At 38.4% G+C, this 22,411-nt stretch overlaps 3 protein-coding genes across 3 annotated transcripts in view; 1 reads left to right on the forward strand and 2 right to left on the reverse strand.

The window, feature by feature from the left end:
* LOC146501934 (exostosin-1) overlaps positions 1–22,411 on the forward strand; it is a 331,006-nt gene that overhangs the window by 166,738 nt on the left and 141,857 nt on the right. The window lies entirely within an intron of this gene.
* Positions 5,467–9,157, reverse strand: LOC146501938 (pteroicidin-alpha-like). The gene is made up of 4 exons (XM_085132478.1): positions 7,899–9,157; positions 7,663–7,763; positions 6,769–6,787; positions 5,467–6,677 (listed from the first exon to the last, which is right to left on the reverse strand). The coding sequence occupies exons 2-4, from the start codon at positions 7,760–7,762 to the stop codon at positions 6,524–6,526; spliced, it is 273 nt and encodes a 90-aa protein (XP_084988604.1). The 5' UTR covers position 7,763; positions 7,899–9,157; the 3' UTR covers positions 5,467–6,523.
* On the reverse strand, positions 15,250–21,478 carry LOC146501939 (pteroicidin-alpha-like). Its single transcript, XM_085132482.1, has 5 exons — positions 21,331–21,478; positions 21,190–21,208; positions 17,124–17,224; positions 15,460–15,478; positions 15,250–15,365 (listed from the first exon to the last, which is right to left on the reverse strand). Exons 1-5 carry the CDS (start codon positions 21,452–21,454, stop codon positions 15,257–15,259), a joined length of 372 nt encoding a protein of 123 aa, XP_084988608.1. The 5' UTR covers positions 21,455–21,478; the 3' UTR covers positions 15,250–15,256.

A 22,411-nucleotide genomic window follows, 5' to 3' on the forward strand; every position in this document is an offset into this window, starting at 1 on the left:
AGTACTAAAATATCAATATTTTAATATGAGAATCGATTCTAGAACATAAATTACTGGTATCGGAAGAATCGATATTTCAATATCGATCCGCACACCACTATCAAGAACCGCGTCACCTCTGTTTTTATCTTCGGACATGGACAAGATGCAATGGCTGCTGTTTTGTTCATCTGTGAACCTACCTGCCCGCCCCCCCAAGTGGTACCCTAGGTACTGTACCTCCCTCCGTCCAGCCTCACACTTCTTCAGGTTGGCCTTGAGCCCCACCTTCTTCAGAGACTCCAAGACAGCGGCCACCCGCTGCACATACTCCGCCTAGGTGTTACTATGGATGATGACATCATCCAGGTAGACAGCAGCATATGCAGCATTCGGACACAGTACCGGTCTAGGAGAGTCTGGAAAGTGGCAGGGCTCCAAACAAGCCGACGGAACTGTGACAAATTGGTACAAACTGTACGGAGTGGAGAAGGCCAGTTTTTTCCTTGGGCTATGCAGACAGGGGGATCTGCTAGTAGCCCTTGGTTAAAACCAATGTAGCAGTGCCTAACTGGTACAGGAGCTCATCGACCCGGGGAATGGGATTAGCATCAAACTGTGGCACGTGTGACACAACAATTCATCTTGCGATAGTCGACACAGAACCGTATAGACCAGTGTTGGGCAAGTTACTTTGAAAAATTTATTAATTATAGTTACTAGTTACTTCTTCAAAAAAGTAACTGAGTTAGTAACTGAGTTACAAGATTCTAAAAGTAATTAATAACTTGAAAAGTAACTATTGCGTTACTTTAAAAAATGTTTAACATTTTTTCCACGGTATAATTGGCCATTTTTAACTTTTACTTTTGATTTCCCCCCTACATTTTACCTTTAAAAACTATTTACTTTGCTTGTTTGGAATCATCCTTTTCAGCACAACCTAAGGTGTCTGAATTTACAGTTATATTTTCATTTTGACATACTGTATTAACACAATTGATCTAAAGTCAGACAAAAAATATAAAATCTGAGTAGAAAAAGTTATATTTTTTACTGTAACAACCACAAACATGTTTATTGAATCATATTTAATAACCTTAAATACAAATATAAATTGTGAATTTTAAAATCATATACACAAGTTTTGCAAACAACAAAGTTATTTGCATCCATTTACCTTTTACCCCTTTTTTAAAACCCCTAACCATTTCAAACTATTTACATAACAGTCAGGTGTTGTGCATTCAATAAGATGCCACACAAATTATTTGTGCCACTCCAAATATTTCTGTGCACTATAAAGGAGAACATCACGGCCTGATACCTGCAGGTCTGACAGCAAGTGTATCACTGCTCCTGTTTTCTACCTGGAAACAGCAGTCAGCAGTCACCATCAGTGTTACAGCAATGTTAAAGAACAGTGGCCTGTTTCCACGGTCAGCCATACATATTCATATCATAACATTACCTCCACCAAGTATGACAGATGAGATCGTATGCTTTGGATTATGAGCTTTGTACTTTAAAGGTGTACCAAATAAGGAAGCCGTGGAGTACACATCAAACTGTTAATTGACAAACTTGAAAACATCCATTTACAAATTATTCCTAATGTCACATTTTCTCGACAATGACGAGATGCATTTCTGTATTTAAAATATAACATAAATTGTTAATTCTCTAGAGCAATGTGATTTGTGTGTGCCATCATCGGTTTCAATTAAGCTGCATAACCTTTGAGAAAATTAAGAAATATTTAATTTTTATTGTGAAAATTGTGCAGTGTAATTTAAGAAAAATTGTATGATTGATCAACAAGGAGCGGCTACCAGTAACTGTAAGCCAGAGATAAAAGAGGCAAGGTTGATCACACACTTTTAACATTGCATTTTAACTCATTTATTCTCTTCATTTTGCATTATACTTAATGTAGTATGTCATGAGAAAATTTGCTTCAAGCCCAAGAACATTACCGGGTTCCTGTACAACAGAGGGGCTCAAAGTTTTTCGCCAAGTGGCAAGGACCCTTTGTGGTCAAAAGGCAAGTGGCAAAGTTGCCTATGAGGTTGTACGGTCAAACAACCTCATAGTGAAGGAAAGGGATGAGTAAAACCTATAAACAGATATAATTTAAAACCCACCACAGTTAGAGCAGTCTTTCTCCATGTCTCTTAAACAGCATGTCATAAAGAAGCTCTTTCTTTCTGATTCATTTCTGCTATTTTGTGGCTGCATTTTTCTATTGTCTTTTGAAGCATACTGAAGCCACTGACTGGACGTGCCTGTTTACAATGGCTGGAGTTTGGCAATCATAGGCTAGTTATTTGTGCATGGTCATTGTTGATGAACCTCTGGTCTTTTGATGGGCAGCTAATGACAGACTAATGCTAGCGTTAAGTCATAGGTTCCCAAAGTGTGGGGCCCGCCCCCTAAGGGGGGGCGCAGAGCCATTGCGGGGGGACTTGGACACTGCTAGCGTAATCCCACACAAACGCAAAGCAGGAGATAAAGCATCGCCGAATATGTTTCCAAACCAACTTCCTTCCAAGCCAAAGACTAGAAAATATGGTGAAGCATATCCAGGGGTGCACATAAGTGGTCCGCAGGTGCGCATTTGCTGTCAAAATAAAAGACATGCACCAGATAAGAAGTTGCAACGTGTGTTTGCGTACATATGAAAGGCACTGTTTTTTCCGCTAGAGTGGGATTTTCACGGCATCTTCTGCACCAAATCTCTGTGCGTTCATCATTTGTTTGAAGCCAGCTCACCTCCTGCAACCACTTTTCCGAGAATACGTGCTTCTTTCGGACTTCTGACATTTCTTTGGAGGTGGAGGAACACCAAAGTATTTGCGTAAAGGAGCTTGCTTCTTCGACATCTTTAAGAGTTCTAAACAAATGTCTGTCCTCCTCCAGAAAATCTTATGTACGCAAACGCGCGTTGCAACTTCTTATCTGGTGCGCGTCTTTTATTTTGGCAGCAAATGCGCACCTGCGGACCACTTATGTGGATCCCTGACCATATCTTCCCTTTGGCTTCACCTGCACAAGTGTAGGTTTCACCTGCAGAATTGGTCTTCCCTGCGTTGGAAGCATGCGCTGGGCTCTCCAAATCACGGACAAACAGTATCCCACATTCTTTATTTTTAGTTCACAAACACTTGTTGTAATGACTAACTACTCCTGACATTTTGGAGACGTTAGCTCCTTATACAGTAAAGTTACAGTGGGATACAAATATTATCAGGCTGATCCTGCCGTACTTTGTTCAAATCACGGACAAACAGTATCCCACAGTTGTTTATGTTTTTGAACCCATTTTGCACAGAGAGGCGTTTTTTGAAAAATGTATTAATAGCAATGTTGAATATTATTACACAGGAAAAAACAACTACACGTAAGATAATTACACCATGAAGCCTCTGCTTTTCTAAATGGAGGGACAGTAACTGCGTGTGTATATGTAAGCATGTAAAAACTGAAGATAGCAAGATTAACAGTAACAGTATTTTGTCTCTATCTGCCATTCTGCAATTCATCTCATGTAAACAATAACGTAATAAAAAAGGCGCATACCTTTGACATTGTGTGACGAACTCTGTATTCCTCGTCAATGCAAAAAAGGAGTTGTAAAAAATCTCAGTTTTCGGTGATTCGAAACGCCGTTTACGTGTGGACGAAAGGTCCAAACGCATAGAAACAGCTGCATTTTCAAAAATACCCATGTAGGTCAGGACCAATGACTGTAGAAAATGGTCAGGATGTAGTGTAAACAGTGTTGCTAACTCCTCAGTAAGGAAAATCGCTATTGGCTGTCCTAAAAGTCGCTGGAAATCACTAAAGACGTCATCACCTAATTTGCATAATTGGTCATTCTAATGTAATTGTAACCTACGTTGTTGGAGAGATAAATAACATTGTGGGAGACAAGAGACATAAAGTGAGTTAAATAATGTCCTAAATGCATTTGGTATTTATTTAGAACTACAAATTAAATTTCTTTTAGCAATTATTGTTTTTTTAATGTCACAATTGCAACCCTGCTCCTTTATCCGGACTTGGACCGGTGTTGTGCCAAAAAGTGATTGTCTGCCAAAAATTGATTTCCGGTATTTGCCAAAAACTGATTGCTCGTATTTAAACTGCTATAAGTAACTTGTTTGGCTATAATATGTGAAACATATTGTCACGGTACTGGGTCATGTGACCCAGTGTTTGAGTTTTAGGTATTTTTGTATTTATTTTCGATATAGTTAATTTCTAGGTTGCTGTTTAGTCCTTATTTCTTAGTTGTTTCTGTCATCTCCCCCTGTACTCAGTCTCCCTGGACCCTGCGTCTATGTGTCATGTTTCTGGTCTATGCAGTTAAGTTCATGTCATGTTTTATCTCCATGTCTATGTCTCCGTGTTTCCTGTTTTATTTTGGAAGAGTCTGGTGTTCTTTGTTCATTGTAGCTAGTGTTACTCTCTTCTGTATTGTCATTATGTTTCATTCTAGTCAACTGTGTTCTCATGTGTCTCCACTTCCCCTGATCACCTCATGTGTGTATTTAAGTCCTCAGTCTTTCTTTGTTCGTCATCGCGTCGTCTGTGTACCTCCCCTCTGGTCAAGTTAAGTGTTTTTCAGGATTCTGTGCAGTTCATGTTTGCCATTTGGTTTATGTTGTTTTTCATGCAGCCGCACGATGAGGTTCCGTGCAGGTCATGTTCATGTCTGTTTTCGTCACGCCATTTGGTTCACAGTTTCCATGCATCTGCACAGCATTCTGTTCACGGTGGTCATAGTTATTCCTTTCAGTCAGGTTAGTGTTTTTCCAGTTTAGGTTTTTGGTTAGTTGCAGTCTCTGTCCCTGTTATGTTTTGTCTACTCCCTTCTGCATCAGCCCAAATAAAGGGCATATGACACATATGTCAAATGCATCCCCCATGGATGACATAAAGTCATCTTGAGCCACAAACAACATTCGCGTAACAAGGTAGAAGCCGCAATCAGTTTGTGGCAGTGACTTTTATATAACCTTTATTTATGCAGTTTAATAAAAATCTCATTAACATTAAAAATGTCTTTTGTAAGAGTAAGTTGGGCAAGAGGACAGCAGAAATGGCAGCAAATATTACAATAGTTCTGTAAAAATATTTTAAGTGGGGATAAAGGACCGGATTGGTTATAATATGAGTACAATAACACAGAGTTATAAAGATACTTGAAAAACAGATCATTTTTTTAATATTATATATATCCCCTTTGTAAACCCTGTTCACGAAGTCTATTTACCAACATACGCAGAGATATTACACATAAAAAAGACACAGAAACATTGGAAATCAGTTTTTGGCAGGCAATCACTTTTTGGCACAACACCGGCAAAAGTGACCCGAAATAGGCACTACGGGAGGAGTTACTTTGTGTGTGTGTGTGTTTATACGTAGTTGGACCACACATCACAAAAGTGGTGTGTGGTTGGAGGATGTGTTTGTGCGGGGTGGGGGGGGGGGGGGGGGGGTGTTAGGTGGTGTGGGCGCAAACATTTTTCTTGTAAAACAAGGGGGGCATAGTAAAAAAAAGTTTGGGAACCACTGCATTAAGTAAACAAGCTCTGTGCAATTTATCATCTGAACAGATAAGTTCCTGATTTCTAACCAGGTTGGTCATCATGTGAATTGGAATCCAGTGTGAAGACGTTTTTAATAACTCCTTTAGCACATTCCGATTGAAAGCCCCAGAAACAGTCTAGATGTGTTACTAATACACTACTTTATTAGTGCTCCATCGCTCTATTTAGCTGAGATGTTTTTGTTAAAAATATACTGTAATTTTTTATGGTTTTTCTTTTAATTAAGCTGTAGGATCGTTTTTCTGTTTTTCATTGCTGGTGATTGAATGACAATCTACTCTAACTCCTGAGTCACATGTTCTAACGTCACCACAATGCTAGAAAAAAAAAAATCCACATCCCATATTTTATCATTCATAAATTCAAATGCATTTGCAGTTTTTCCTTCTTGTCAGTCTATCTATTTGTCTATTTGTATTACTTTCTTCTCACCAAGACGTGACACCAAGTTTGGATTTAACAATACTTTGCAGTCCTGGAATATCAAAAACTTCATTACAGACAACTTAAGAGACCTATAACCTGACTTTTAAAATCATTTAAAATGAACATACTGTAGTATTGAAAGTGGTTAAGATATTTATGATTATATAAAGGTCACAGAAAAGTTTCAAATTACTTCAACAATAATTCAAACCACTGTGTCCTTTAAGGACAAATGTTTTTGTGCATGCAGATTTATTTTTTAGCATTATATTAAAATGGGTTGGTGAAATAATAAAGCAGTTCTACACATTACAAGTGATGCAGAATATTTAACCTTACTGAGAAGTTATTCAAAACAACTTATTTGTCTCTTTAAATTATCTCATCATGTACTCAATCATTCAAACATGTCTTAAAGCCACGCGTGGTTATCTTAATTCGGTTATGCATTCTTTTCAACAACAGTAAAGAGTTTTAGACTTTCTCTTTCAGGTGGAAGTCTAGTTAAAAACAACTCTCTCTCGTTTGAGCTGCTCTCGGTTAAAGCGTTGGTTCAGCTTTTCCTGTTGCTGAAGTTGTTTCAGTTGTTGCAGTTGTTGCTGTAGTTCCTGCTCTACCTGCAGTTCTCCTCTTTGTCTACGACGTTGTATTAAGCTGTGGTCAGAGAGAAATGACAATTTCGATCTAGATGCAACAAGAGTAGTTGTCAAGCATTTGCAATAATTGTAGAAGCACAAGTTCTTACCGATGGATAGCCTTGCCAGCTGAATAAAAGAAAAAAGAGATGGAAATAATGTAGTATGAATTTGACACAGTATTATACATATAATATTAATGCAGGATGTATAATGCAATTATACCATTCAAAGGGAATGTGCCTGTAGTGTACATCTTACCATACTATAATTCATATAATATAAAACACAGTAATGCAGGATGTATAATGCTGTTACCGTAGCTTTGTCTAGAAATGATAATTGAGCTGTGATCGTGGTATCTGATACCACGGCCAAAAACCAATAATAAAAGACTTTGAGGAAGCTAGCTTATTTTTCTGTGTTAACTGTATTATAGTGATGAAGTAATGATCACTGGCATTCCTAATTTTAAGTAAACAAAGGTAAAATAAATGAGGCAGAGGGCAAGATGTTTTCTATATTAGACAATTTTACAGGTCAACTTTAAAATTTTAAGCCCATAAGCCTCCAGCCAAATCTGACATTAGCTGTTGTTTTTAAATAAAATCAAACACCTCACTTTTTCAGAGAAATTGGTTCTCATCCTCATAAGGTTCCTGTGTAAAATAATGAAAGTACCCCTATATGCTATTGTCCAAACTTAAACGTTGGTGTGTTTCTTTCTAAGATTTTAAATGTATATGTATGTGTTTATGGTTATGCATATAGTAAACGTATTAATTACATAGGAAATCTGAGCAAAGAAACTGGTAAACATAGTAGTCCAACATTAAATTAACATTAAACACTGTAATGTTATTACAGTAGTTACACATCTCCATTCATACATTTTCTACAATTTCTACCAAGATGATGATTGTTAGAATACATGAGAACGGATTACTGTAAAAAAAATCCCTCTCATAATGGGTAAAAAAAAATCTAAATATCAACAAGATTACCGCTAAAAAGTCCACCGACAATATGGGAAACAATGCCTTCCCCAGGTTCAGCCATGAGGACGACCATCGACAGCACAAGGAACAGTATAGTGCACTTCATCCTAGAGATAAGAATCAAAGAAATCCTATTACTTTATTTAAGTTGAATTTAATGGCTCTTTTTGAGTTATCAAGTTTAAGTAGTTTTTTTTTATTATATAGGTTGTAAGTAAAGTAAGGATATATTTAATACATACCTTTCTGATTGAGAGGGAATTCAACTGTTGTCTAAGGAAAGTAAGTGGTGTAAGGCCTACAAGTAATGATCGCTGTGTGTTTGCACATCTCTTTATATACCAGTTGTTGAATTACTTTATGTGTTGCTTGTGCAATACAGGATGGAAAAAGCAGAGTATCACATGGTATTTTGTAATGTATAACGAGCAATTATCTCTGTCAATGAGGTTATGTTTGCATGTGTGTGGTTTTCATTGTTTCTGCCTGTGCGCGGTTGAAAAGTTCAGAATGAATTCTGATACAATTTTGTATGATTGTAGAGTGGTATTATCTTTGTGTCTTTTATACACCAAGGTCATCAATGTAGTGATTTATTGATGTTCATCTTCTTACGATCAGAATATCCCACTTTTTATTAGCGTTTCTTCATGAAAGAGTTTGAAAGCTCATAGAGTTAGTTTTGGGACGATGCTACATTTTTCGGTAATTTTGCCAAGAATTTAAAAAAAGGGAATAAAGTGGAGACTTTCAGCTTCATTTGACAAAAAAATTACCAACATTTTCAAACACAGTCCCTGATTTCCAGGAGTTCAAAAGTAATTGGTAAACTTACTGACAGATCGATTCACGGCTAGGTGAGATCTGTACCTTTTTTGTTCCATGGCCAATCAGGCACATAAAATGACTGAAGCTGTGGCACACACCATTTATGATGGTGATCTGATTAAAGGGTTTTCTGAATAATCATTTGAAATATCCATATTTTTTCTGTCTACAATTAGAATGCTAGTATACATAAATCAGTTAGGATGACTACAGTAGACTACATAAGATTTTCATTTTGGTCTGTAATAATTCATATTTCCCATCCGTTGACATGCATGTAAGGGCAGAACTAGGAATAGGATTTAGGAGCTAGTTCTCATAGAGAGGTTCAGTTCTCAATAGTTCACTTCTTTGGAATGGTTTGTCTGCTTGCCTATCAATTCGGCTTATCAGTTCCAGATGCACTTGTGTTACAATCGCTTGATTTAAGTTTGTCTGCTGAAGGAAGAAAAATTATGTCTGAAGTGTAGTGGTGTGCGGATCCTTCCGATACCAGTAATTTATGTTCTAGAATCGATTCTCATATTAAAATATCGATATTTTAGTACTTTGGGGTAAATTTGTAGTTTTTCATTAACAGGAACACAGTGGAAAGAAACTATATCGTTCGGATCATCTAAATTGGAAGAAACTACTTCCTCTTACGCCTTTCATATTCATATGCGAAATAGGGCTGTATAAATGTGCCGCAGCCCCTGGCCAGTGTTGCCAACTCCTGAACATCTATCTATCTATCTATCTATCTATCTCTCTCTCTCTCTCTCTCTCTCTCTCTCTATATATATATATATATATATATATATATATATATATATATATATATGTATGTGTGTGTGTGTGTGTGTGTATATATATGTGTATATATATATATGTAGAGAGAGAGAGAGAGAGATACCCCGTCTTGGCAGACGTCCAAGAAAGGGTCTCCAGTATGAAGGGTTGAACAGCACCAGGTCCCAACATGGTTCACACCTACTGGCTGAAGATGCAGACGATCCTCCATGAGTGTCTGACAGCACAAATAAACCAGCTGCTATTTGACAAGAGACACCCGGAATGGCTAGCCAAAGGCTGGACAGTCCTGATCCCCAGGGATCCCCAGAAGGCACCGGTCCCATCCAACTACCAGGCAACTACCTGCCTCAGTACCACATGGAAGCTCACGTCAGGCATCATAGCAGCTACGATGAACAGACACATAGTTCAATACATGACTGGAGCACAGAAAGGAATTGGCAAGAATACTAGAGATGCAAAACACCAGCTACCGGTGGACCGAGCAGTCAGCTGAAACTGCAAGACGAGGCTGACCAACCTGTGCGCTGCTTGGATTGACTACAAGAAAGTCTATGACTCAGTGCCCCACACCTGGATTCTGGAATGCCTAGAACTATAAGAGATCAACAGGACCCTAAGAGCCTTATTCAGGAACTCAGTGGGGATGTGGCGGACAACACTACAGGCCAACTTCAAGCCCATAGCACAAATCACCATCAAGTACAGAATCTACCAAGATGAGCTGTCCCCACTGCTGTTCTGCATAGGCCTAAACCCCCTCAGTCAGATCATTGACAAGACTAGCTAGTGATACTGACTATGGAATGGAGCAGTTGTCAGCCACCTCCTGTACATGAATGATATCAAGCTGTATCCTAAGAGTGAACGAGACATCAATTCACTGATCCACACCACCAGCATATACAGCAATGATATCGGAATGTCATTTAGACTGGAGAAATGTAGTCGGATGATAACAAAGAGAGGGAAGGTAGTCAGAACTGAGGGGATCAAACTATCAGAAGGCAACATTGCAGACATTGAGGACAGCTACAAGTACCTGGGGATCCCACAGGCACATGGGAACCATGAAGAGGCCGCAAGGAAAGCTGCAACCACCAAGTACCTGCAGAGGGTCAGGCAAGTCCTGAGAAGTCAGTTGAACAGTAAGAACAAGATCCGGGCTATCAACATGTACGCCCTGCCCGTGATCAGAATCAGGTACCCTGCTGGGATTATAAGCTGGCCAAAGGAGGCGATATCAAGACTAGGAAGCTCCTTACCATGCATGGAGGGTTTCACCCCAAGTCCAGCACCCTGAGACTGTATGCTAAGTGGAAGGAAGGAGGCCAGGGACTAGTGAGTGCCAGTACCCCAGTCCAGAATGAGACAACGAACATCCACAAATGCGTCAGGAAGATGGGCCCCAACCAACCGTGTGCTCAGTGAATACCTCAGGCAGCAGAAACCTAAGAAAGAGGAGGAGGTCTAGGCTGGGGTCTATCAAACCCCAGGCGCAGGCTGTGTAAAGATCCCCCTGAGATAATCCTGTACATAACAGCAGGGTGCAAGATACTAGCAGACGGTGCATACATGGAACGCAATAACCAATTGGCTGGCATAGTATACAGAGTGTACACTGTGTCGAATATGGCCTGGAAGTTCTGAAGTCAAAATAAAAGACGCCCCCAAGGGTGGTGGAGAATGACTGAGCTAAGATCCTGCGGGACTTCTAGATTGTTACATGCCCACGAAGGATCTCCACTGGTGTCTGTATGGGGACTGATAACAAATGGGTCCAGAACAGAATGAAAATGAAATCAGACAGAGGTGTTTAGCAAATAATATTATTTTTATTGTAGATAAAATTCATATTATAAGGGAAATTTCAAAAGGAGGCACTGCTATGGCCGTAACAAGATACAGACGGACAAAATGGTGGTTGCTAGCCAACCGGACATAGTGGTTGTAGACAAACAGAAGAGGACGGCAGTAGTGATAGATGTAGCTGTTCCGAATTACAGCAAAATCAGGAAGAACGAACACGAGAAGGTTGGAGAAATACCAAGGGCTCAGAAAAGAGCTCGAAAAGATGTGGAGGATGAAGATAACAGTGGTTCCAGTGGTAATTGGAGCACTAGGTGCGGTGACTCCCTGGCTGTATGTTTTGGGTCATTGTCCATCTGTATTATGGAATGCTGCCGAATCAATTTGACTGCATTTAGCTGGATTTGAGCAGACATCATGTCTCTGAACTCCTCAGAATTAATTCGGCTACTTCAGTCCTGTATGACTTCATCAATAAGCACTAGTGTCCCAGTGCTACACCCAACCATGCACACCCAACCATCGCACTGCCTCCACTGTATTTTATAGATGATGTGGTTTGCTTTGGATCATAAGCTGTTCTAGGCCTTCTCCATACTTGCCATCACTCTGGTGGAGGTTGATCTTGGGTTCATCTGTCCAAAGAATGTTTTTCTAGAACTGTGCTGGCTTTTTTTTTTTTAGATTTTTTTTTAGTCCAATCTAACCTTTCTTTTCTTAGGTCTTATAAGCAATGTTCCCTCTATTTTTTCATGTGTCTGAGTGAACACACAAACTCCCTGAGCGGCCCTTTGGACCACTGTGAGCAATAGCAGACGTGTGCACTGTGGTCACGCCAGCATCGAATCCATCCAAGTTACATGGTTTATTAAAATGATCAAATTACAGCATTTACATTTATGTTAGACTACTTTTAATTAACTGCTTTGTCCCACTTACAATAAAAATGTAAAAAAATATTTTTCATGATTTCTGTAGTATGGTAACACTATTGGAAGTAAAAACAACTTGAACTCCAATTTTGAAAACACGACTTTGCTTTTTTTTTTTAATTTTTTTGCTCTGACTTGTATTATGAGTACAAGTCTGTGGTCATGTAACTCTCTGTCTGCAAAATACAGTATATAATGACCAATGTTGGGCAATTAATTATATAGTTTCTTCTTTAAAAAAGTAACTGAGTTATGCAAACAACAAAGTTTTTTGCAGTTGTTTACCTAAAAATGCAGCCAAGGTGTTTTTTTGAAATAAACATTTCAAACTATTTACAGAACAATCAGCTGTTCTGCATCAAATTCGATCCCACACAAATCATTTGTGCCACTCCAAAAAATAATTTCTGTCCACTATGAGATAAAGGAGAACATCACAAGCCTGATACCTGCTGGCCTGACAACAGGAGATGTATAACTGTAACACCTGTAACATTCAGTATATTTCAGTATAGGTTTTTTTTTGGTTTTGTTTTTGCTCACAGATGGAGAGTGCTTTCGAACGTTTTCCTTATAAAACACAGTTTTTACCGTTTCTTCCTGCTGTAAATATAAACAACGATAGCATTCAGGAAGAAAACCAAATATTGCATATATTTTTATTATAACTCTGGTTTTACGTGGCCGATCAACACAATTTAAAAACTGTTATAAAGTCCACACTTTTTCCGTCCATTGTTCCGTCTGTCCTGCTCACATCTCCAATGGTTGTACACGTCTTCATTAACGTGGCTTCACTCTACATCAGCCACGTGGCTTTGCTAGCTAAAACACTGGTGTTGGCACATAAGGACGCTGTCATAGCCTGTCAACGACGTTGATTAGCTGCGTATATACAAATGTGAATCGCATCATTGGCTGGACTATGGGATGAGGTGGCATCGTTCTAATCCCATACGGGAGCAGCCCGTCACTTACTGACTAACACTGCAAAACAGAATTGTTAAAGTTTTAATTTTAATTTCAATTCAGATTCGATTTTTTTTTCTGTGCGCAACGCAGATTTTCTGTGCGCAGAGACCGCGCCAGCAATGCGCAATTGTGCACGCGCGCAGCTTAGAGGAAACATTGCTTATAAGTGGCTTGCACCTTGCAGTGAACCCTTTGTATTTACTTACCTGCAGTCTTCTCTTTATGGTATACTTGGATATGCCTTCCTCCTGGAGAGTGTTGTTCATTTTGTTGGCTGTTGTGAAGGGGTTTCTCAACAGTGGTGGATGATCGCTTAAATGATTCTGCAGTCATCCACCGCTGTTGACTTCCATGGACGTCAAGGTCTTTTCTTTTCTTTTCAGAAAAAACATCATTCGCTAATGATGTTGCGAAGCATGAAAATGCCATCGGGTCTGCCGTGGTGGTTTACAGTTGTCAATTTTTTTCTTTTCCTTTTTAGAAAAATCTTAAATAAAAAAGTGCACGCAAACCAGTAAACAAATTAAAACAAGCAATTACTGTTGAGTAACTATAACACAAAAATTACAATTAAAATTCTCAACAGCAAAAAAAACTGGTGAAAATATAAATAATACGTAAACAACTTAACCCCCAAAACGTCTAAGTCACGTCACGTGACAGCGCAACATCTAAACACAAGAGGGGGGAGGGGGAGCAAAGTGTGCCGCTCTGCGCTGACACAGGAGCAGCGAGTCCAGCGACCTGGCTGTTTCGTCTTTGCCGAAAGCACAGCATTGCAAACAAGAGCGGAAGTTAAAGTAAAGAATCGATCTCACCAGGCTATTATCGAACCGATACCGATGCCGAATTGGTATCGATACAATCGATATTTGGATCAATCCGCCCACCACTATCATCCAGGTGTAACACCATGTTTGAATTTTTAATACTTTGCTCTCCTGGCATTTGAACAGTTCAGTACAGGCAACGCAACAGAGTTGTTTTATAAGAACATAAAAAACAAAACTTAAAATGATCAGATTATTTCTGAAATACAATAATGTATATATCACACTCCCAAAAAGTTGACTCTGCTCATCTGAATGTAGCATTGTCAATGGGAGAAAGATTTCATCACTCGTCCGAGTGACTTCCCCAACCTTTTGAACAGTACATTTGCATGACTTAAACTAGCAGCATGGGTGAACAATGCACTGTGAGGTCAGTTTCTTGATCATTAATATGCAAATTGCCATGGCCATTGATCAACAACCACTGCCATTGGTCTTTGATACCGTTCTGATAAAATGTCCTTGCTGGTTGACCAAATAAGTTCTCAAAGTCTTGCTTGTAACTGATTCATGATAATTTTGATGGTTTTATTGTTTTGTTGCTATCAGATCAGAAAAGTATAGAGGAGAAAAGAAAAAAAAAACAAAGTCTCTGGGTGTTCAGTTTCCCCTACAGATATGCTGCAGATGCAGCATATCCTACAGATGCTACAGATTGCTGTTTGTCTTTCTCAAAGCACTGGCTCAACCATTAGGTTGGTCCCTAGATAACCACGAGCTGTTTCATTCAAATACACCTAAAATATTTGAATGGGTGAAATAGAGAGGCTAAATTTTCTCCCAAAACACAGTTTAAGAATAACAGTAGGTAAGATGTGTTTGCCTTTGCTGTTGCATATCTAACCCTTTTCACTACTTTAATGTATATAATAGTTTGTACAGTTCAAGTTACTAATTAACAGCAAAAATATATGACAAAAGGATAATGAGTTGCTATGACTACATGAAAGTCAGAGCAACAATTCACGTTATTACAATAATGATCCATACAGATTTATAATTTAGGTAGGACAAAGGACAAATGTTTTTGTTCATCAAGATTTACTCGTTCATTTAGCATTACTTGTTAAATGTTTTGTTTTGTTCAAGCAGTAAATTGTTTGACACATCACAAGTGTTGCCAGAGATTTCAGTTTATTGAAGATGTATTCAAAACAACTGTCTCTGCCCAAGCAGGTCTTTTTTTCTTTTCCCAGAAGAACAGAAAGCATTTCTTTTGGCTTTTATTAGATAGAGACAGTGAATGCTGACAGGAAAGCTGGGGGAGAGAGGGGAAGATATGCAGCAAAGGGTCGGACTTGAACCCTGGCCGGCCGCTCTCAGCTATGCGGCATATGGTCACCTGCTCCTTCCACTGAGCTAAACCAGCACAGAAAGCATTTCTTTTTAACAAAAATTAAACATTTTAGACTTGGTCTTTCAGGGTGAAGTCTAGTTAAAAGCAGCCCTTTCCCGTTCGAACTGTTCTCGGTTAAAAGAGCGTTGGCTTAGCTGCTCTTGCTGCTGTTGTTGCTGTTTGTTATGCCCTCCGTGGATGAGTCTTTTAGTCAGAGAGAGAGAATTGACAGTTAAGAACTAGATGCAACAAGAGTAATTGTCAAGCATTTGCAAGACTTGTAGAAGTAAGTTCTTACCTGTGGATATTTGTGCCAACTGAATAAAAAAGAAAAGAGATAAAAAATATTGTAGCATGAATTCCATACATTATAATTCACATTTTGTGGTGAACATTTTACATATACAAAATTAGGTCTGTGTATTGGTATTTAATACCATGATCAAATATAAAACCTTTTTTTTTTGCTAACAGCTGACTTTGACGAAGCTCGCTATAAGTAAATATATGTAGTACTGTATTAAAGTATTGCAATTCCACAAATCTCTGGCACTCCTTAAAGATTTTGAAATGAAATAAATGAGACAGCGGTAGCCACAATTTTAGGCACTTTTTCATGGATCAGTTTCAGAAATGCTGGAACCCACATTTCATTTTTTAAGCCTGATCTGATAAGAGATTGGTAGTCATTCTGACTGAAGTCCCAAGTGTCTATATATGTTGTCCAAATCTGAAAAGCCAAAAAATATATGTATGTGTTAATATGTATAGTAAATAGGGATGGGAATCGAGCACTGGATCCAGTAGTCCAATTGCATGGAATTGTTAGTTTGCCTTTCTGTCAATCCGGCTTATCGATTATTGGACTCTTGCTACAATCAGCTGATTTCAGTTTGTGTGTCGGAGAATGAAATTAGTGGCGCAGTCTACAGCGTGGACATGGAATATTTCTTTTATTTTTGTTGCACAAAACGATAAATGAGCAATGGTAAAGTGGAGACTGCTCCAGGACAGAAACAACTCCATTATACTGTTAGCACAACTTCGGTTCTTCGCAAGCACTCGCAGAGACAACATGCTAATGCTAAACTAGCCAAAAACTCAGTGATGTTTAAGCTGAGTAATGCAAACCCCAGCCCAGCACTGTCATGAAGTGAGCTGTCATTAGCAGTGAAGTCAGTCGCCGCTGAACTTCAACAGAGCAGTCATTCTGTAGCCTCCTATTTTGACAGCAGATTCACTGTGATGATCACTTTTAAGTCTCTTTGTTCTGGTTTTCATCTTTGATTTGTGTTATCGGCTAAATACTAAGAGAAATATATGTGTGTCCTCATTAGGATAGGGATTTTTGTTGGTGTGTGGGGCTTTACCCTGTAGGTTTATATTGTTATTTGGTAAATATGAGACGTTGTGTTTCCGATCATTTTACAGAGTAACTAAAAAGTGATGAGTAGTATAACAAATGTCTTTCTCCTGGGTGTAATTAAATAATGTACTGTTAAGAAAATTGTTCTGTTTAATAACTTTTTACTTTAACGTTTTTGAGTAATGCTGACACATACAATACTGATCACAACAAAGAGGGGAAATACAACCAACATTCACAAGCATGACCATACAGGATGTAACTGATTTGTATGAATGTAATATCTTTGATATGCTGCTTAGAGATTGTGGTGGCAATGAGCCATTGAGAATCGATAAGGGAATCGATAAGATATCGAATCGATAAGTGATATTGATAATGGAATCAGAATCAATTAAATCAAATTCTTCCCGTCCCTAATAATAATCTTATGAATTATATAGAAACCCTAATCAAAGAAACTGCTAAACATAGTACTGAGAATTTAATCAAACATTACAGTATTTAATGTTAATTAAATTTTTCTGGGTATGTTATTAGTATTACAGTAATTACACATGCCAAGATGATTATTGTCAAAATATCAACAGAATTACCGCTAAAAAGTCCATCGACAATATGGCGAACAAAGGCCTCCCCAGGTTCAGCCATGAGGACAACCATCGACAGCACAAGGAACAGCATGGTGCACTTCATCCTAGAGACAAGAACCAAAGAAATTATAAATTGTTGTTTTTGAGCAGCTAGTTCAAAGTAAAGTAAGAAAATGATAACATTCAACATTACATACCTTTCTGATTGAAATGGAATTCAACTCTTCAACTTTTGGAAAGTAAGTGGTATAAAGCCTACAAGAAATGATCTCTGTCTGTTTACTCATCTCTTTATATACCAGCTGGATTACTTTGTCTTGCTTATGCAAAACAGGAAGGAAAAGAAAAAATAGACTATCACATGGTATTTTGAAATGCAAAAAAAACTGCATAACTGCACAGTCTTTGGTCATGTAATGATCATCTTTGTGCTCAGTGTCAAACAATTGAACACAATATCCCACTTTAAATCGCTATCTCTTGATGAAAATGTTTCTAGAATTTTTTTATATTTTTTTTATACTTGACCAAAATCTTAAAAAAAAAAAAAAAAAAAACACCATAGGGATGTACTCTTTAGCTCATACAGTGCTACCTTTTCTTTCTTTTTTTGCAATTTTGCCCAAAGCTCAAGGTGTGAATAAAGTGAAGACTTCCAGCTTTAATTGACAAAACTATTGACTATAACTATTTTCAGAAGTTTAAAAGTAATTGGAAAAATTTAGGGACAGGCAGTTTCATGGTGAGATGAGATCTGTTCCATTGCCTTTCAATGGCAAATTAAGCATAAAATGACTGAAGATGAACTTTTCAATCCAGATTACATTGTGCTTGAAAATAGCTAAAATACCCTGCACAGTTCTGGTGAGGAATTCTTTGGAGATTGAATCAATTAACTTTTACAATAAAGATGGGAAAACAAAAGTATGGAGGAGGAAAGGAAGGACTCTAGATCTCTATATTAATATACTATTAATATTAATTAGTGGTGATCTTTAAAGTAATATTATACTAATTATGTTTTGTGTCAAACTCTTAGGCCAAACTGCTATCATTCTTGGACCATTGGTGCAATCGCAAAATTCCATTTCCTGAAAGCAGCAACACTGTGCTTTTCAGTGATATTAGGGTCATCACGGCAATCCCAGGCAAGGCGTTATATCCAAATCTTGGCAAAAAAAAAAAAAAAAGCACAGCAAACAGCAAAAAAAATGTCAGTTTTCTATAAAGCAAAATGTTGATTCTGCTCATCTGGATGTAGCGTTTTCAGTGGGAAAAACGTTTCGTCACTCATCCAAGTGACTTCTTCAGTCTCAGCTAACTGTGGGCAATCTTATAAACAATACATTTGCACAATGAGTGAAACAAGCCCACTGAATGAACAATGGGCCATGAGGTAAGTTACTTTATCATTAATATGCAAACTGTCATGGCAATTGATCAACAACCATTGATCAAAGCCCATTGAATAATGGCTGTGAATACCATTCACATAGAGTTGCTTAATAGCTGTAATTGCAGTATTGTAAGATTGTGAAAGATGTACTCTTGGGCCCTTCTCGATCCAGAGCTGGTCATTTCCTTTTCACGACTTCTGTAGAGCTGCATCACACTCACACACTCTCTTCTCTCAATTTGGTCTTCCCGAGGCTTCTGCCACCCTGTGCCTGGGATTACCGTAATGACCTTAATATCACTGAAAAGCGCAGAGTCAAATGGTTCACGACTTACAGGACATAGAGATGTTTAAAAAACACTTGTCTGAAGCCAGCAACAGGTTAGACTTTAGAGGGAAGAACTCTGCCATACTGGATGTGATAACAGGCAGCAATCACACCCAATGACTTATACGTTCTTTACATAAAAATTATCATTGCTATTTGTTTCCCCTTAACAGCTATATTCTGCTGCCCTCTTGGGTGCAGGAATAATCAAATACAAAAAGATAATGTTTTTTGATCATTTTCCTGGTGATTTAGATAGAAGATGATGAAAAATAAACTATTTATCTGATATAGCGGCATCAGATACAGAGTACTATGAATTAAAAGTTGTTTATATTTTTAAAATCACCAGTATCTGTTTCAAACAACATTTGATTTTTGAAAATGGTGCTCTATGAGAGTGGTACACTGGGCACACATCTGCTGTTCTGGTCACAGGTCCATCATTATCAACATTGATTACACAGCAGTGGGGAATACATTTAATTGCAATAAAAGTATTGAATATTTTAAAACTACATTTTGAAACATAATTGTGGAGTGGAGAGAGATAGGACCCAAATGACTGACTCACAAAGACATTCACAAAGACACGGACTTGACACTGAGACGTGGAGACATGACTGACTGGGGAGACACAGGAGATGCACGAGCATCTTCACAGGGTGACTAGACATGGAACGTGAAGTAGAGCAAGCTGTCCATACCTGAGGCCTTGAAAACTGCCAAGCAAAGACTCACAACCTTGGCCAGCTACTTGAAGAGGTACACCAGAGAAATAGAAGGCAGGTGAATAAACCAGCTGTTCTCCACAGAACCAGTCAAGGTGTACTCTCAGTGGCAGGGTAACAATATGAGAACAGCACTACCAAGGCTGGAAATACTGGAAGAGCCTATGGCAGAAGGGCACAACCCATAACGGCAATGCTCAGTGGCTTGTGGATCAGAGAGCAGACCACAGCAACTTCCCTGAACAGGGTCCAGTAACCATCACAGTGGCAGACGTCCAAGAAAGGGTCTCCAGTATGAAGAGTTGGACAGCACCAGGCCCCAAAATGGTTCACACCTATTGGCTAAAGAAGCTGACTGCACTCCACAAGATTCTAGCAGCACAAGTGAACCAGCTGCTAGTCGATGAGAGACACCCGGAATGGCTAACTGAAGGCCGGATGTTCCTGATCCCCAAGGATCCCAGAAAGGGACCGGTCCCATCCAACTACCGGCCAATAACCTGCCTCAGTACCACATGGAAGCTCCAATCAGGCACTATAGCGGCTAAAATGAACAGAATGTCTAACCGAAGGCCAGACATTTTTCCCCCCCTATAATGACTTCCAGAGCAATAACAGTAAACTTTCCACACAAATACCTGAAAGATGACATAAAATGTGGAGTCTGCAAGGCGTTGTAACATTGGGTTGTGTTCAGTGGTTGAGAGGAGGCGGTAGAAACCTTAGCAGGATAGTACGAAGAATACATGATCACACTGGTACAGGGAATTCCACAGCGCATCCTTTTATGTACCTTCTCTTCATCAACCATACAAGGCCCGGTTGAACGGCTGCTGCTTATCAAACATGACACACAGTGTTCATACAACCTGTAACGTTGCAAAAGTTTGTGGAGAGGTAAAATATATAAAGTCCGTCTCATGCACTCGCGTGCAAGCACGTTGTTCCCATAATTCACAGAGAGGGCAGTGCCGCACACTAATGACATCATAAACCCTTGGCTTAGGCTGCATTGAAGAGACACCACATCATTGTGACCGTTACAGTGTGCCCTATATTAAATTTGCTTACCTTTAGCCCTTCAAATTTCTAAGGGCGATCGAGTTTGTAATAATCAGCTGCCTCCTTTTGATGTATTGCAATCATATTTGTATTACATAAGACTAGACACCCAAGGTTTCAGCATGCTATAATATGAATTTATTAAAGAACAGACAATTCACAAAAACAAAAACACTAAGAGTACTTTATCAAGTAAAGTAACACAAAGTATAGTTTTAAGAATTAATTAGCTGCATTTTATTTCTGTTGTTATAGACGAAGAAGCTTTTCTTTTCAATAGAATGGGGTTTGTTTTGGTGGTAGCTTGAATCTAGTCAAAATTAAGTTGACGAGGGTGGTAACTGATTGCACGCTTATCCAGCTCCTGATCCTTTTGCTGCTCTTGCTTTTGTTGGACATCCTTGACAGCAACCTTGACACCAGGTCCATTGACAAGCCTAGTGGTAGCAAAGCAGACACATTACAACAGAAATTTTGCATTACACTACCACTTTTACTACTACTACTACTGATCATTATTATTATTATTATAACTGTTATAAACTCTCTTACCGATGAAGAAAATGTTTGGCTAAATAAAACAAACGAGAAGAAAATAATTATTCCTAATGTGAATATTTAGTAGTACATTCAACACAATTGTATGCTTATGTCAACCTTTTTTTCTAAAACACGCTTTTTCAAAAGCTATACCTCCATGGAAAACTGCATCCCAAATGCACTCTCCAGGTTCAGCCATGAGGATGACCATCGACGGCACAAGAAATACCACAGTACACTTCATCCTAAAAAAAAGAAAAGAAAAAAGAATCATCATCAGGAACAGACATTGACCATTCTCAGCACATTTACAGAATAACTGTGATTCATCTGTTATAAAACATGTTACCTTTTCCACTCTCTAAATGCCAAATGAAAGTCTTTTATCGCAAGGGATCTAGATTTCTCTGACTGCTGAGTGGCTGGTCAGGCTCTCTTTATATTTGGTGGACTGCATGCATAGTAGCTGTGGTACATGATTACAGGAAGGGCACAAGAATGTATACCATCAGTTCACACAGGTCACACTTTTTATTACTTCCCCATATTTAAATTTGTCTTTAATTGACCCAATTAGACATTCATGTTTCATAACATTACTGGAAAGCTGTTTTGATATTAAATTTTTTAAATTATGTTTTAAATAAAGAATAAAAAATAAACATTTACTGCTGGTAAGTGTTGTCTCCTTAGGGTTTAATGATGACAAATCTTAACCCCATATTTGAAACTGACAGTAAATTGAAGAATATTTTTGGGATGACTAAAACTAATTACTGATTATTAACATATGACATTGAACATTTTTTTTTATTTTTTTTTTAGAAATAATGGCTATAGGTTAAGAATGTATACAAGTAAAAAACAAACAAGCATACACACTGGCAGAGGCCTTCTCTGCCCCTATTAGAAACAGTCATTAACATGGAACAGTGTGACTTTGGAAAGAGGAAATAACACACTCTTATCTATAAGTTATACAGTACACAATTACCATATTGGCTTGCCATATCTTGTATGATCATCAACTTAAGTGGCCAAAACCTTTAGACTCCCTTCTGATATTGCATGATGTTTGTTTGTACTACACTGTACTCCTTTCCTGGGTTTAACAGCTTGTTTCAGATTTTTTCTTTTTTTTTTACTGTTTGTGTTCTCTAAGACCTCCATCACAAAAACGCAGTAATCAGTCACAAAAATGTGCAGCACTGAAAAACTTGTGATATGTGATATA

The sequence above is a fragment of the Neolamprologus multifasciatus genome, chromosome 15 (assembly GCF_963576455.1).
Source record: "Neolamprologus multifasciatus chromosome 15, fNeoMul1.2, whole genome shotgun sequence".
Lineage (NCBI taxonomy): Eukaryota > Metazoa > Chordata > Actinopteri > Cichliformes > Cichlidae > Neolamprologus > Neolamprologus multifasciatus.